The sequence below is a fragment of the Pristis pectinata genome, chromosome 1 (assembly GCF_009764475.1).
Source record: "Pristis pectinata isolate sPriPec2 chromosome 1, sPriPec2.1.pri, whole genome shotgun sequence".
Taxonomy (NCBI): Eukaryota; Metazoa; Chordata; class Chondrichthyes; order Rhinopristiformes; family Pristidae; genus Pristis; species Pristis pectinata.
Window position 1 is genome coordinate 86,360,075 of NC_067405.1, and position 13,337 is coordinate 86,373,411.

At 44.3% G+C, this 13,337-nt stretch overlaps 1 protein-coding gene across 1 annotated transcript; it reads left to right on the top strand.

The window, feature by feature from the left end:
• Positions 1 to 387: 387 nt before the first annotated feature.
• LOC127569090 (EEF1A lysine methyltransferase 3-like) lies at positions 388 to 13,336 on the top strand. Its single transcript, XM_052013462.1, has 7 exons — positions 388 to 408; positions 3,136 to 3,240; positions 8,209 to 8,427; positions 9,280 to 9,391; positions 9,736 to 10,125; positions 11,741 to 11,868; positions 13,217 to 13,336. Exons 1-7 carry the CDS (start codon positions 388 to 390, stop codon positions 13,334 to 13,336), a joined length of 1,095 nt encoding a protein of 364 aa, XP_051869422.1.
• Position 13,337: the final 1 nt, after the last annotated feature.

A 13,337-nucleotide genomic window follows, 5' to 3' on the forward strand; every position in this document is an offset into this window, starting at 1 on the left:
CAACAGCAATACCTCTGATGGGTTGAGACCAGATGACTCAACGTGGCTGTTAAGTAGCAGTCAAGGTCAAGTTTACCCTTATTTGTCTGTCTAATGCGTTCCTAATATGACGTATCCAGCAGGAGAGACTGTACAAAAAGGGAAAAACGGAGTCAACAATTGTGATCGGCAGAAATTGCCAGTTCTGATGTAGGCAGAGGAAAGTGTGAGTTACCTACAGATGGATAATTCGATATTGAGTCCAGAAGGATGCAGTAAAATCTTAGAAATTTTCTGCAAGGTTTGGCCGTGGGTGACTAGCTGTTGTGTACATTCTAGACGGAGACCTTAATTGGTTCCTATAAACTTCGCCTAGTGTAGGTGGCTAGTTGGAGAATAGGGACGGGGATGGCGTGCAGTTCTTCATGGGTATGTGAGAGAACAGGTTATGGGGAAATAAGTGGGGGAATGGGTCTAATGGGGTTGCTCGGAGCCGAGCCGAATGACGTCCTTCTATGGTGCAAAAACATGAAATATAAGAAGGGTGGATCTTTGGACACTGATCAAGAGACACGGAGATCTCGTGGGAAATGGATTGGAGGGACAGGATCAGCCTTGAGAGAAAAGGGCTGAAGCCGGCTTGCCGAGCTGCTGTTACACACTGCTTCTACTTAAATGTTGTTACCTTTCTGGGGAAAAAAGGAGAAACACTTATCTGGATCTTATCATTGTGCCGTTTGTGGGAGCTTGCTGTGCTCAACTTCCCTCCCTTCTTTCCAACACGGCAATAATGACTACAAGCAAAAGCACTTTATTGGGGGTAAATCGTGAAGAGGCGGTCTACAAATGCAAACAGTAGTTCCTTATTAAAACATGAAACTAAAACTTTAAATCCGATCAGCATCTATTAATATACTCTAATACCAGGACCAATACATTTTGAATTTTAAGAATTTTATAGAGCTAGCGGCACTAACCATAAAATAATTAAAACTCCACTAAGAATTGTTTTATTATTAATAATGATAGTAATAATATAATATAATGAAGGACTAATAGTACTACTGTGACATGGAGGCTCCTGTGCACGTAGATGTGCTTTTATTTGCTATTCCCGACATCGAGCAATGTGGGAGGGAGGGTGCGAAAGACTAACATTCAAAATTAGGTAAGAATAAGGGAAACGCACCGCAGATAACTCCTTGTTTCCGGAGACAGCATGGACGCACCGTGTTCCAGCCCGGTGACTCCCACCCCGACACAACTTCGGCAGAAGACTGCGCCGCGAACTTTAGGCTCAGCCTTGGACCTGTCAAAATCTTCACCACAAAATATTGGCCAATAATAACATGACGCGTTGAGACTGCAGTTCAATGTGACTTTTGTTTTGGTGAGACGTTCTTTCAGCTCATTCTCCACGAAAGCTCCTGTCAGTTACCGAGTGGCTGGTCTCTACTGTGTTAAGTGGGAACCTCCGACTGGACAGTCCGCGTCCTGATCTTTCTTTCATGGTCTCAGAAGATCCGAGCTCAGAGCTACTGGTCTCCACTTTCGAGTAATCTGTACCCCATGTGTTCTTTTCTCTCTCCTTCTGATCTACCCAGGGTCTCTCAACTGACCCCCCCCCTTTCCAACCCCCGCCTCCATCACCCAGTTTTGTTCCCCTCTCCTACCTGGTTCCACTTATCACCTTCCTTACATACCAGATTCCAGCAGCTGCGGTCTCTTCCGTCTCCTCTTATCAACTTCAATCATCTGTCTCTACCTCCACCCTCCCCTCCCGCGACCTGGCTCCATCTGCTCATTTTCCCCTCTCTTTACCTGTCTCTATCTATCACTCATCAGCTACTGACTCCCAACTCCACCCTTCCCGTTCCCCCACCTGGATCCATCTGCCCATCCTTCCACCTATCGTCTGCCAGACCCTGCCTCATTCTTCGTTCTCACCACAGTATTCGGGCTATCTCCCCTCTGCAGTCTCAGTGCTGATGCAGGCTCTCGATCTCGGTCAGGCATAATCTGCCTCTACAGACCTGCTGAGTTCCTCCAGCAGTTGCTTTTGATATTCTGGTGAACCTCTTCTGCACCCTCTCCAAAGCCTCCACATCCTTCCTGCAATGCGACGACTAGAACAGCACACAATGTTCCAAATGTGGCCCAATCAAAGTTTTATCCATTTGCAACATGACTTCCCAACTTTTATACACAGTGCCCCGACTGATGAAGGCCTATGTCATATGCCACTTTCAGGGAGCTAAGGACCTGCACCCCATCCTTCTGCAAATCAATGCTCCTAAGGTCCCTGCCATCGTACTACCTCTGTTGAGTGCTTTAAAAGAAATAGTATTTTTGCAATGCAATTTAAATATCACACCTGATCTTTGTCTTTGTTTTGGAATGGGGGGGGGGGACGGGGGAGGGTAGTGGGGGTGGGAGTGGAATCCAGACAAGTGAGCTGCAAGAACTACAATATGATAACTGCAAAATACCGTAACACAAATTGCAAAAACTATGAAAAAATCTCAAGAAAGGCAAAGGAAAATTAAGAAAGAATGATAACTTGTTTAAATAAGGTGAATGAGAGTCTATGCAAAGCACACGAATGGTATCAGTGGACCTAGCAAATAGGGGAATTGAAGGATTGCAGTAATGAAAAAGAAGTCCCATTAATTATGATGGATGATGAAGATAACATTAAAATAGCGGGCCCAAAATAGCTGGGAAACGAGGGTAGGGCACCAGTGAATGAGACGAGTTGTACATGTCCTATATAGTTCACTGATCATAGTACTTTTAAGGCCAAGGAACATGTCAGTGGGGACCAGTATTTATTGATGTTAAGACTTTCTATCATTGATTCTCCAACACTATGAGTAATCAGTTGACCAAGCTGACTGATTCATAGAGCAAAAATACCACTCTCCTCTTTGTCATGTAGGCTTCCTTATTAAAATCCAATATACAAACTCATACTTGAGCTATTCAACACTGTCAGTTTCTTTACAACTTACCCATCTTATCACGCAAGGTTAGGAGTTCTTTGTCAGGACTCCTCGCTGTTTATGTGTTGCAGAGGCATTGTGCAACTTTGCACACTGGGACCCATTAAGGACTACTCTCTGTGGATATTCTGTACTCACCGTATTTATATTCCAGATCCTCTGGTTCCACAGTATGGTTGGGCCTTCGACACTGCCCCAAGGAACCCCTGCAGTGATGTTCTTCGACTTCCGACGGCACGACCACCTCCCCTTGCGTGAGGTATGACTCCAACCACTGGAATGTTTTCCCTTTTGCCCATTGGTTTCAGTTTTACCAGGATGACTTGATGCCAAACCCGGCCAAATGCTGCTCCGATCAAAGGCATCACCACTGGAATCTGGTTCTTTCTTCCAATGTATTATTCTTCCGGATCTCCCAAGTCCCACCGTATCAGGCGACACGTGTTTACACTGCTCTTTCCACACCTTAGAATGAACATTACCCCAGGTCCACATCCTACCCCTCCTCCCCACAGTTTTCCTGCCCTCACTGCTGACTATAGCGACTATCCACACTCATGTCTAATACGCGCATATTCAGGAAAAGACAAAGATCAGCACCGACCTCAGTGTTGTTGATAACTCACGGCAGAATAACTCCTCAGGCGATAGTTCTAACGTTGGACAGTTTACTACTCATTGCTGCACGAATCCATATCCCTCCATGCTCCGCATATTTACATGCCTAAGGGCCTCTTTAATGCCTCTATCGTATTTGCCTCCACCACCACCCTGGGGGCACATTCTAGGCACCCAACATTCTTTATGTAAATATTTTGCAGCTTCGCTAGGTTGGTACCGCATCATTTTTCGGTCTGTCTCCCGACATGCCAGGCAACAGGCTGTCCGGCGTTTACCTGACAATGCAATACCCACAGTTTTGCTTGCTTTTGCTTACAAGTCTTCGACATACTCTGGAGTTTTAAGGAAACACGAGATTCCCGAATCGCTTAGAACAATTCCCAAAAGAAATATTTGGCAAACACCACTGGAGATGTATGCCTTCATTTTCCGTTGATACTTAGCACATTGTGTTTCTGCATGCCTGCTTGGATAACTTCTGGCAAAACATGTGCGTCGGCTTCGGTTGTTAAGAATAACATGCCTTACAATGTTACCGTGCATATTTCTAATGGGATTTAATGGAGTAAAATTGAGAATGCGATCTCAATCTTATGATGCTGGGAAAAATTGGCCATTCCTTATTCCCAGACGTGGATCTGAATAAAATCTCATATATCCATATGACACTCACAGTGTAATCTGGCCTGTTCTAATTTGGGTATTTGACTCGATTGAACCTGGTGCTGAGCCCTGTGTTACGCAGTCTAATGCTGTATATGCTCCTTTCCGAGACTGCTTGAGAACAATGCAATATTATTTTCCTGATTTCTTGGTGCACATTGGTTTCATTATCATTGGCCTCGGGAGAGTAGATTTTTTTGTTTCATCACGCCCTTGCTGTATTTCTCACCTGTTCTGACTTACATCACTCAGACTCTCTTCGGAACATATGATCTTCCAGCAGAAAGTAATATCGCTCTTCGTTTTTCGTTTGACAACTACGCTTCGACATATTTTAATAACATTGTTCTACTTAAGCCCGCTTTAAAAATACAAGTGTAGGTTGTGATTGGCACTGTATGTCAGAGCCTTCACCATCAATTGTTACATTTGTATTGAACTGTAGCTGATTCTCCGGTGTCTTACGTTGGTGTTTGTACCCATATTGCGTGGTACTTAGCGGCATAACTCCAAAGTGAAACAATGGGACTCCAAGTGAATGTCTCCACATTTATTTTTATCTCAATGGCCAGTGAAATAAAGCATAACGCAAATCGATTGTAATTTTACGTAAAGTAACCTTCATCCACATAACTACAGGACCTTCGATAAAACAAATAATTTGTTGCAATGCTCCTTTACGCAGGTTCCCTGATTTGTTTGTATTGACTTTGACGAACTCAAGACAAGATAGCGAATAACTTAGAAGACCAGTTTTTCATGTCTCGGACGGAATCGAACTACACCATCATTACAACAACATATCCCACAGCTATGAAATATAGTGTGCCCTATTCTGACACTACCTCGCTCCTTCTCTCCCCGGGTCAAGAATGCCTGCAATAGATTCATGACATTCGTCATTTCCAATACTGACTTCAGTGTTTTGTACAGACATCTCATTTGACAAGCCTTATGGGGATAAATCCCTATTGTCCTGAGGTCATTCAATGCTATCTTGTCCTTTCTCAATCTATTTTCTTATCCTGCGTGATTGAAGAAAACTGATAACGTCATTGATTTCATGTTATTGTTCATTCGACTTCCTTGCCTTCTGAAAGTCGCAGCTTTTGCAGAAATCTCTGATTCTTTCCATTTGCCTTTTCACCCAATTCTGCATCGTTGACTTGACCAGAATTTTGCACCTGACCCGTGGTTTTTGACAGTTCAATATCTTCATGCTCCATGTGTGCAGAGATCTGGTCCAATACAACCGAGTTTTTCCTTTCTCATTAACAGATCATTCTTGTGATTGCATTTTTACATTCTTAAACTTCCATATCTTTCCTTGCTGCTTCACTGGATTTTACATTTTCCTCAATACATTGCCTTTGAAGTCCAGTTCTGGTGAGTTTCAGAATCCTCACCTATTACTAAAATCTCCAAAATGGAGCTGTCAAAGAGCTCTACCTCAATGCTCTATTTACTGGTCTGATTCACAAATTCACTCCCATTGTGGATGCCAGTCTGTGCTGTTCGTTCACACCTCACCGCTGCCTGTGAGCTTTGGGCCTGTTCCTTAAATGCCGACCAGGACCGTGCTATATCATGTCCGTCTGATCTGTGCTCTGTGCCAACCGCTGACCTTTGCGCCTCCATGGTTAAGATCCCAAAGACTATTTTTGATGGCTGCTAATGGGATGCTGCCCCATCATTGCCAGTGCAATGTTCTTGTACTGCACTGAAGCTCCAAGCATTTTAAAGTGAAACAATAAATATGCATTTCATATATTAACAATCAGCAAAAATGCTCTTTAATTTTAGCAAAGTCTGTCTAAGGTGCAAGATAGCTGCACTTCATATAAATTAGTTGACGTTATCATCACACGATCAGTTCTCTTAAAGGAACATCCATATAAACCATCCGCGTCACAACTAAACATTGCTGAATTAATCATGTACTTTTCTAACAATGATTTTGACGCTACTTTATTGTTAGGCAAGGTTAGAGTGAGCTTGGTAGGAATTGGTGTTAATATTCCAGTAAAACAGTGTTAGCATTTCAATTCCAGGACCTTTCATCAGAACTGCCCAAATGAGATAAATAATTTTTAAATGCAGATAGAAAAAGGGATGGGAGGAGAGGGAAAGAGATGGGTTGCTGGATAGATTATATGGCAATAAAGATGATAGTGCAAGGAGAAAGAGGGCGATAATAGGACGTACAAAAACAAAATATTGAGTCATAGAGTCACATAGCACAGAATCAGGTCCTTCGGCCCACCCTGTCCATGCTGACCATGAAGTACTCATCTATACAAATCTCAGTCATCGGCACTTGACCTGTAGCCTTTCCAGAGGAGATGAAACAGAAATTATAAAATAAATATATTAAATGTTGGAAAATTTCAATGGAAATATAAATACCGGGGAAGTTCGTTATCTGAAACTGTTGAGCCCATTGTTGAGGCTGGAGGCTATAAGGTGCCGTCAGAAGATAAGGCATGGTTTCTGTAGCCGACCTAACACTGGACTGAGTGAGAGAGAGGAGAGACAGAACAAGTGAAGAACGGCCAGAGTGGGAATGGGGCACAGAAATAAGGTGATCGGGAGCCGTAGATCACGCTTAAAGCTAATGGATGGGTGCGGGGCAGTTTTTGGTCTGCCCAGCGCACAGGGAAGGCCACAACGTGAGCAGCGTGTAATTGAATATATTGCAAGTAAGTCTCTGTTCCACCTGGAAAGCGAGCGGTGTTAAAATGAAGGGTACAGGTCAGTTACCGCCCCGCCCCCCCCCCCACCCCCCGCGCCGTTGAACTGGAATGCGGCGTGCGGTGGGAGTGGTGTGGTGCTGGAGATGGGAGAATAAAGTTGGGTTGGAATGGTCCCTGACGATGTAATACTGCCTCTGGCAACTGGATTAGTTGCCTAAAGAGGATCAAGGTGATGCAGAAACCGGGGACACAACTTGGTCAGCACCCTCCCGCGGGACAGGGATTTTTAAAATTGAAGATCTAGGGGTTCAAGTTCATAAACGCGGCAACACAAGTAGACAGGAAGTGGTAGAGAAGGCGTACGGCATGTTTGCCTTCATCGGTAGGGCATTGAGTATAAGAGTCAGGAAGTCATGTTGCAGCTGTATAAAACTTCATGTAGGCCGTATTTGGGGTATTGTGTGCAGTTCTGGTCGACACATTATAAGAAGGATGTGGAGGCTTTGGAGAGGGTGCAGAGGAGATTCACTACGATATTGCCAGGATTAAAGAATATTATCAATAAGGAGAGGTTGGTCAAACGTGGGTTGTTTTCGCTGGAGCGTCGGACGCTGAGGGGAGACCTGATAGCAGTTTATAAAGTTATGAGAGGCATAGATAGGGTTAATATTCAGATTCTCTTTCCCAGGGTAGAAATATCAAATACTAGAAGGCATACAGTAGCTTTAAGGTGGGAAGGGGAATTTTTAAAGGAAATGTGCGGGGCACTTTTTTTTTACACAGAGAGTGGTGGGTGCCTGTAACGCGCCGCCAGTGGTGGCGGTAGAAGCACCGGGATGGTGATTTTTAAGAGGCATTCAGACAGACACTCGAGCACGCAGGGAATGGAGGGATACGGATCACGTGCAGCCAGACGCAATTAGTTTAATTTGGCATCATGTTCGGCACAGATGTTGTGGGCCGAAGGGCCTGTTCCTGTATTGTACTTTTCTGTGTTCTATGTTCTGTGTTGTGAAGCCAGAGGCAGCTATCTCCGTCGGTCACAATGAGCTGATTGTGTTACTTGAACTTTTGTATCCGAGATGTTCCGGTGTTCTGTGCAACTAGCTGGTCACTTGTTTCTTGATCACTGGTCACTTGATCGCTGCATTGCACAGCATCAGACGTCATCCGAGTGGTTGCCAGGAACTTTGCGAGCTTCGCCGGACTTTATAAACGCTGCCTCAGCATAACACTTCCACCCATCGCAGGTCACAGACAGTCCATCGGGGCAGTTGCAGCGGAATATTGGACAGGATGACGACAGCCCTGAATCTCCGAACAATTCCGCTGACAATGAACCAAAAGAAGAGCGTTACTCCCGATCCAGCTACATCACCTATAGCAACTTTCAGTTTTGCGGATACAGGTTAAAGATCGCTCGAATTATGGACGATAACATGGGAGTGTCTGCTTATGTCTGGGAGGCTGTAAGTTCTCTGAATAACCCGACAAGTGAAAAGCCCATCTCTCGCAATTTGCTTATTTATGGAAACGAAGTGACCCCTTCCTTTCTGCTGAAGTGTTCCGCACCTCTTTCCACAGGTGCTGCCTGACGGGCTGGGTGTTTCCGGCATTTTTTGTTTTATTGCAAGTAATCCTTTCTTCTGCACGGGGTTTGCAATCCTTTTATCAGAAAAAAATAATCAAATGGACTAGCACGGTTAGAACGTCCTGTCCAAGGGACGCTCTCGGCTGGTGTGGAACATGCATTTCTCACGCATACTTGGCCGCCACCTATTACCTTAAAGCTTAAGTTCGAATAAGCATTTGAGACTCGGTGAAGCTGAGTAAATAATTCTCCCTGCGACTGAAATATTTCCCTTTCTTCTTGGAGTTGATGAATTTTATTTTCCCGCCCTAAATGGACGGATGTCAGCCTTATCTCCATAATACATGCAGTTTAAGACAAGGTCATTGTGTAGCCTTGACGAGGAGGGACCAGCAGGCAGTCAGTGTAGCCGCAGGTTGTAACTACTTATTTGCTCATGTTAAGTTTCCTTATTGCTTGCGGGAGCAAGCAACGTCTGCAGGAGGGAACAAGACCTGGCAGTATAGATCTGAAGTAAAATGGTGGAAGATCTCAGAAGGTCGGGCATGATCTTTGGAGTGAGAAACAAAGATTCAAGTCAACGACCTTTCATCAGAACTGACTAGGGCTGATCAGTAGACAACATCCTCTTTAACCTGCCATCTTCCTTAACGGTTGGTATTTGTTCCAAGTGATTTGATCACTTTCTCGTTAACGTCATGCTAAATTTTGCTTGTGTTCATCTTCGCAGGGAATCGCTCTCTGCCGGTACTTTGAGAAGGAAGATATCAATTTCACAGGGAAGAAAGTGATTGAGCTGGGATCAGGCACAGGGACTGTTGGGATTTTAGCAACCCTGCTTGGTGAGTGAAAGTTGGGAACTGAACGAAACAGTGTTTCCTTCAAAAACCAACGCAGACCAAATAATCAGGGGAATCTATATCGGGAAAAGTACCCAAGAGTAATATTTGGTTTAAGTTTCCTCTTGTTTCGCATGCATGCAATGGGAGGAACTACTTCCTCCAGCTCCTTTGTGTGTTCCTCCAGATTTCTAGGATCTGCAGTCTCTTGTGTTTCCATATGGCATATTTCTCCCCGGCATTGTGTGGGGCGGCACTGGGCGACCGTTCTCCTTGAGGGGCGCCGTTGGTTGCTTAGGTAGGGCATTCAAACAAAATAGGAATGGGTTTTGTTTTTCTTTCGTCAGGTGGAGAGGTCACCATGACGGATAAGCCGAACATCCTGAAGCAAATAGAAAACAATGTCTCCATCAATATCCCCTCTGCTTGCAGGCACCGTGTAAAGGTCCGTGCCCTGACCTGGGGTGAAGACCATACAAGCTTTCCTACTGATTATGACTTCATCCTGGGTTCTGATATTGTCTATAGCTCACTTAGCTATCCGGCACTCATGGAAACACTGCGATATCTCGCCAACCAAGGAGCTACAATTTACCTCTCTTCAGAATTGCGAGCGAGGAACCGCTCATCCTCCTTCCACGAGGAGGTTTTACCTCAGCACTTTAAATGCCAGGTGGCTGACAAGTTGGAGGACAAGGACATTGTTGTGTATAAAATGACCAAAATCTGTACAATTCGTTAGTATGGGTTCCCAAACAAAATAATTTCTTGGAGGCAGCGACACCTGGGTTCCAACCAGCCTCCCGTTCATTCTCTCATTGAACGTTCACAGAAAAATTTAGTATCCCCCTTAAAATGTAAACCCAACTCCTAAATAGCTAGTACTGATGATAGAAAGGATTTTCATGTCTTGGTCAAGAGCATATTTTCCCTGCGTGACAATCGAGTGTTGCAAGTCCTATTCACGCTCCGTGATTGCCTCCTTAATAATCTCTGATCACTAGCCGCATCATATTCATGCACTAAAGGTGGACAATGACTATTGAACTTGCTAGAGTTTTGCAGGTATAATGTACATCATAAAATAAACAACATGAACGTAAGGAACGTTTCAGTGGAGCCAGAACCTTGCGTCCTACAACTGCCCGGGCTGTTACGTAGCTCATTCTGCATAGCCGATGGACCCGTTATCTTACTAGCCTACCAAGCGTCACAACTATATCGTACATGAGCTGTTAAACAACGTCTCTTGTTTGCAACGCTCCCTGATTTGGTCAAAGACTTTTAAGCATTACAAGGCAGGAATAGTAAAATCTGATCACTTTAATATCTAGAAACCCTCTCATATTTCTTCATCCATCTCCGATTACTAGGTTCAGTAACCAGCAGTCGTTTTGTTTATTGTGGAGCGAGAGCATTGCTAGCAAACCCAGTACTTATTGTCCATGCTTAATTGTCCCTACTGAATGGCTTCGTGAGCCTGTTCAGAAATCCCGAGGGCCATAAGAGCCAAGCGCACTGTCGTTGGTCTGGAGTCACGTATACATCAGACCAGTGAGTATATTTGAAGAACGGAAGTGAACTAGGTGAACTTTCAATAATAACCCGGTGCTGCCAATTTCTAATGCTAGCTTTATTTTTGCTAGATCCTTTTATTTGTCTTTTAAACAAATATTTCTTCAGAATATCACCAAGATCTCCTGGAAACTCTCCATAAAATGTAATCGCATCCCCTCAATGTTGAAACTCTTTATGTGATATTACGATGTAAAACGTTTAATTTTAAATGCACTCGTATAAAGGATATAAAATGCACACAACACGTTTCTGATATTTATAACGGATGCATAATACCGGGACAATTAATTCTTTAAGGAGGTTATAAAAACAACTTGCTTCCGTTAAGCGCAGTTATGAAATCGATAACAGAAAGATAAAAGCTGTGTGTGCTGCTTTAATTAAAATTATCAGTTTATTGAGAAAAGGTGACTTGACTCGTTTGTCCAAGCAATTAGTTTGATTATGTAAAGAATCTGAGCTAGAGAGTTTTCTTTCTTTCGTTTGTACGTGGTCTTTAGGCTTGCAAACCCAGTACTCACATTTTGTGCATTTTTGGGTAGAATTATAAATAGGGCCCGACGCGGATGCTCCTTGTGAGTGTTTTACCTCATTAGTTGCCGAACGGTTGTGTACCTCTGTAAACCAAGTGCGAGCGCGGTTATCCCTATTGTGTGTGCACACAGGGCGGTGTTAATAAAATCAGTGCATGTGTCTTAAGCCGCGTTGGCGTCACTTCTCTTCCCTTGCTTGGATTTTTGTTGGACAACATTAATCGGCATGCTTATGCCAAAGTCCACGAGCCGCCCAAAACCAGCTCCCGTGGATTTTGGCAGAAGGAGTGTGGGCGGCGCTGGATGCTGGCGGCGCTAGTGGAGAGGAGAAGGGTGGTGCAGTGGCGACACAGCTTCCTCTCCTCCACAGTAATCATTAAGGACATGCATATCAGGAAGGTCGAGCTTAATATGTGGAGTTAATGTCCCACGCCCAAAAGCGGTTGGTAAGTCCCAGCGTACACCTCTGACTTGAAGTCCTACTATGTAAATATTGTTGCAAAATGCAATTTGACAAAGTGTGATATTCAAACCAACCCGTCCTAACCACTGCTATTGCAAAAGATCTGTAGCCAGGATCTATCCTGAATCCAACACATTGATGCAATCACAAAGAAGGCACGCCAACGGCTCTACTTCGTTGGGAGCTTGAGGAGATTTGGTATGTCACCAAAGACTCCTACAAATTTCTATAGATGTACAGTGGAGAGCATTCTGGCTGGTTGCATCACAGCCTGGTATGGAGGCTCCAATTCACAGGATCACAAGAGGCTGCAGGGGGTTATAGCCAGCTCCATCACGGGCATAACCCTTCCCACTATCGAGGACATCTTGAAGGGATAGTGCCCCAAGAAGGCGACATCTATCATTTAGGACCCTCACCATCCGGGACATGACCTTTTCTCGTTACTATCGGGGAGGAGGTACAGGAGCCTGAAGACCCAAAACTCAAGGTTTCAGAAACAGCTTCTTCCCCTCCACCATCAGATTTCTGAACGGCCCATGAACACTACCTCGTTATTCCTTTTTTGCACTACTTATTTTTGTAATTCTCGTAATTTTATGACTTTGCACTGTACTGCTGCAGTAAAACAACAAATTATACGACATCTAAGTCAGTGATAATAAAACTGATTCTGATACTGGCCTTTGTCACCTCCATCTGTCATCTCCCAGCCTCTATCGCTATTTCCACCCATCCCTCCTCCATCTTCCAATCACCTCTCTTCACCTGGATTCACCTATCGCTTGCCTGTTCTTACCCCACCCCTTCCCCTCGCCTCTTTATTCTGGCTATCTCGCCTCTGCCCTTTCAATCCGGATGAAGGATCTCGACCTGAAACGTCGACTGCCCACTTCCCTCTGCAGATGCTGCCTGACCCGCTGAGTTCCTCATGCAGTTTGTTTTATTGTTCCAGATTCCAGTTTCTGATGTCTCTTGCATCCCGATTGTAAAGGGTCAATTGTCAACAGGATTTTCGCCAATGCATTGTAAATAAAGTGTTGAAATAACGTAGCTATGTTGCGCGGAGCTCCGTTAACATTGCGCCACTGAAATTCTGTAAACATCTTATTCTTTTGATAATAATTTTTTTTGTAGACTGACTCCGTGTATGCAATGAACTTTAAAAAATAAATAAATGAAAGAGTTACCAGAGTCTTGGTTTTTACATTACATTGGCGGATCTTACCACCTTGAGCACCATTTAAACTGCAGCGCGCCGTCGCATGTTCCCGACTTCCGCGCCTGTGCACTGCGCCGCGGATGACGGAATACACTGGAGGTCAGACGTTCGGCTCCTCTTTGGACCAGTTCAGTCCAGGGACGTCCGAATAGT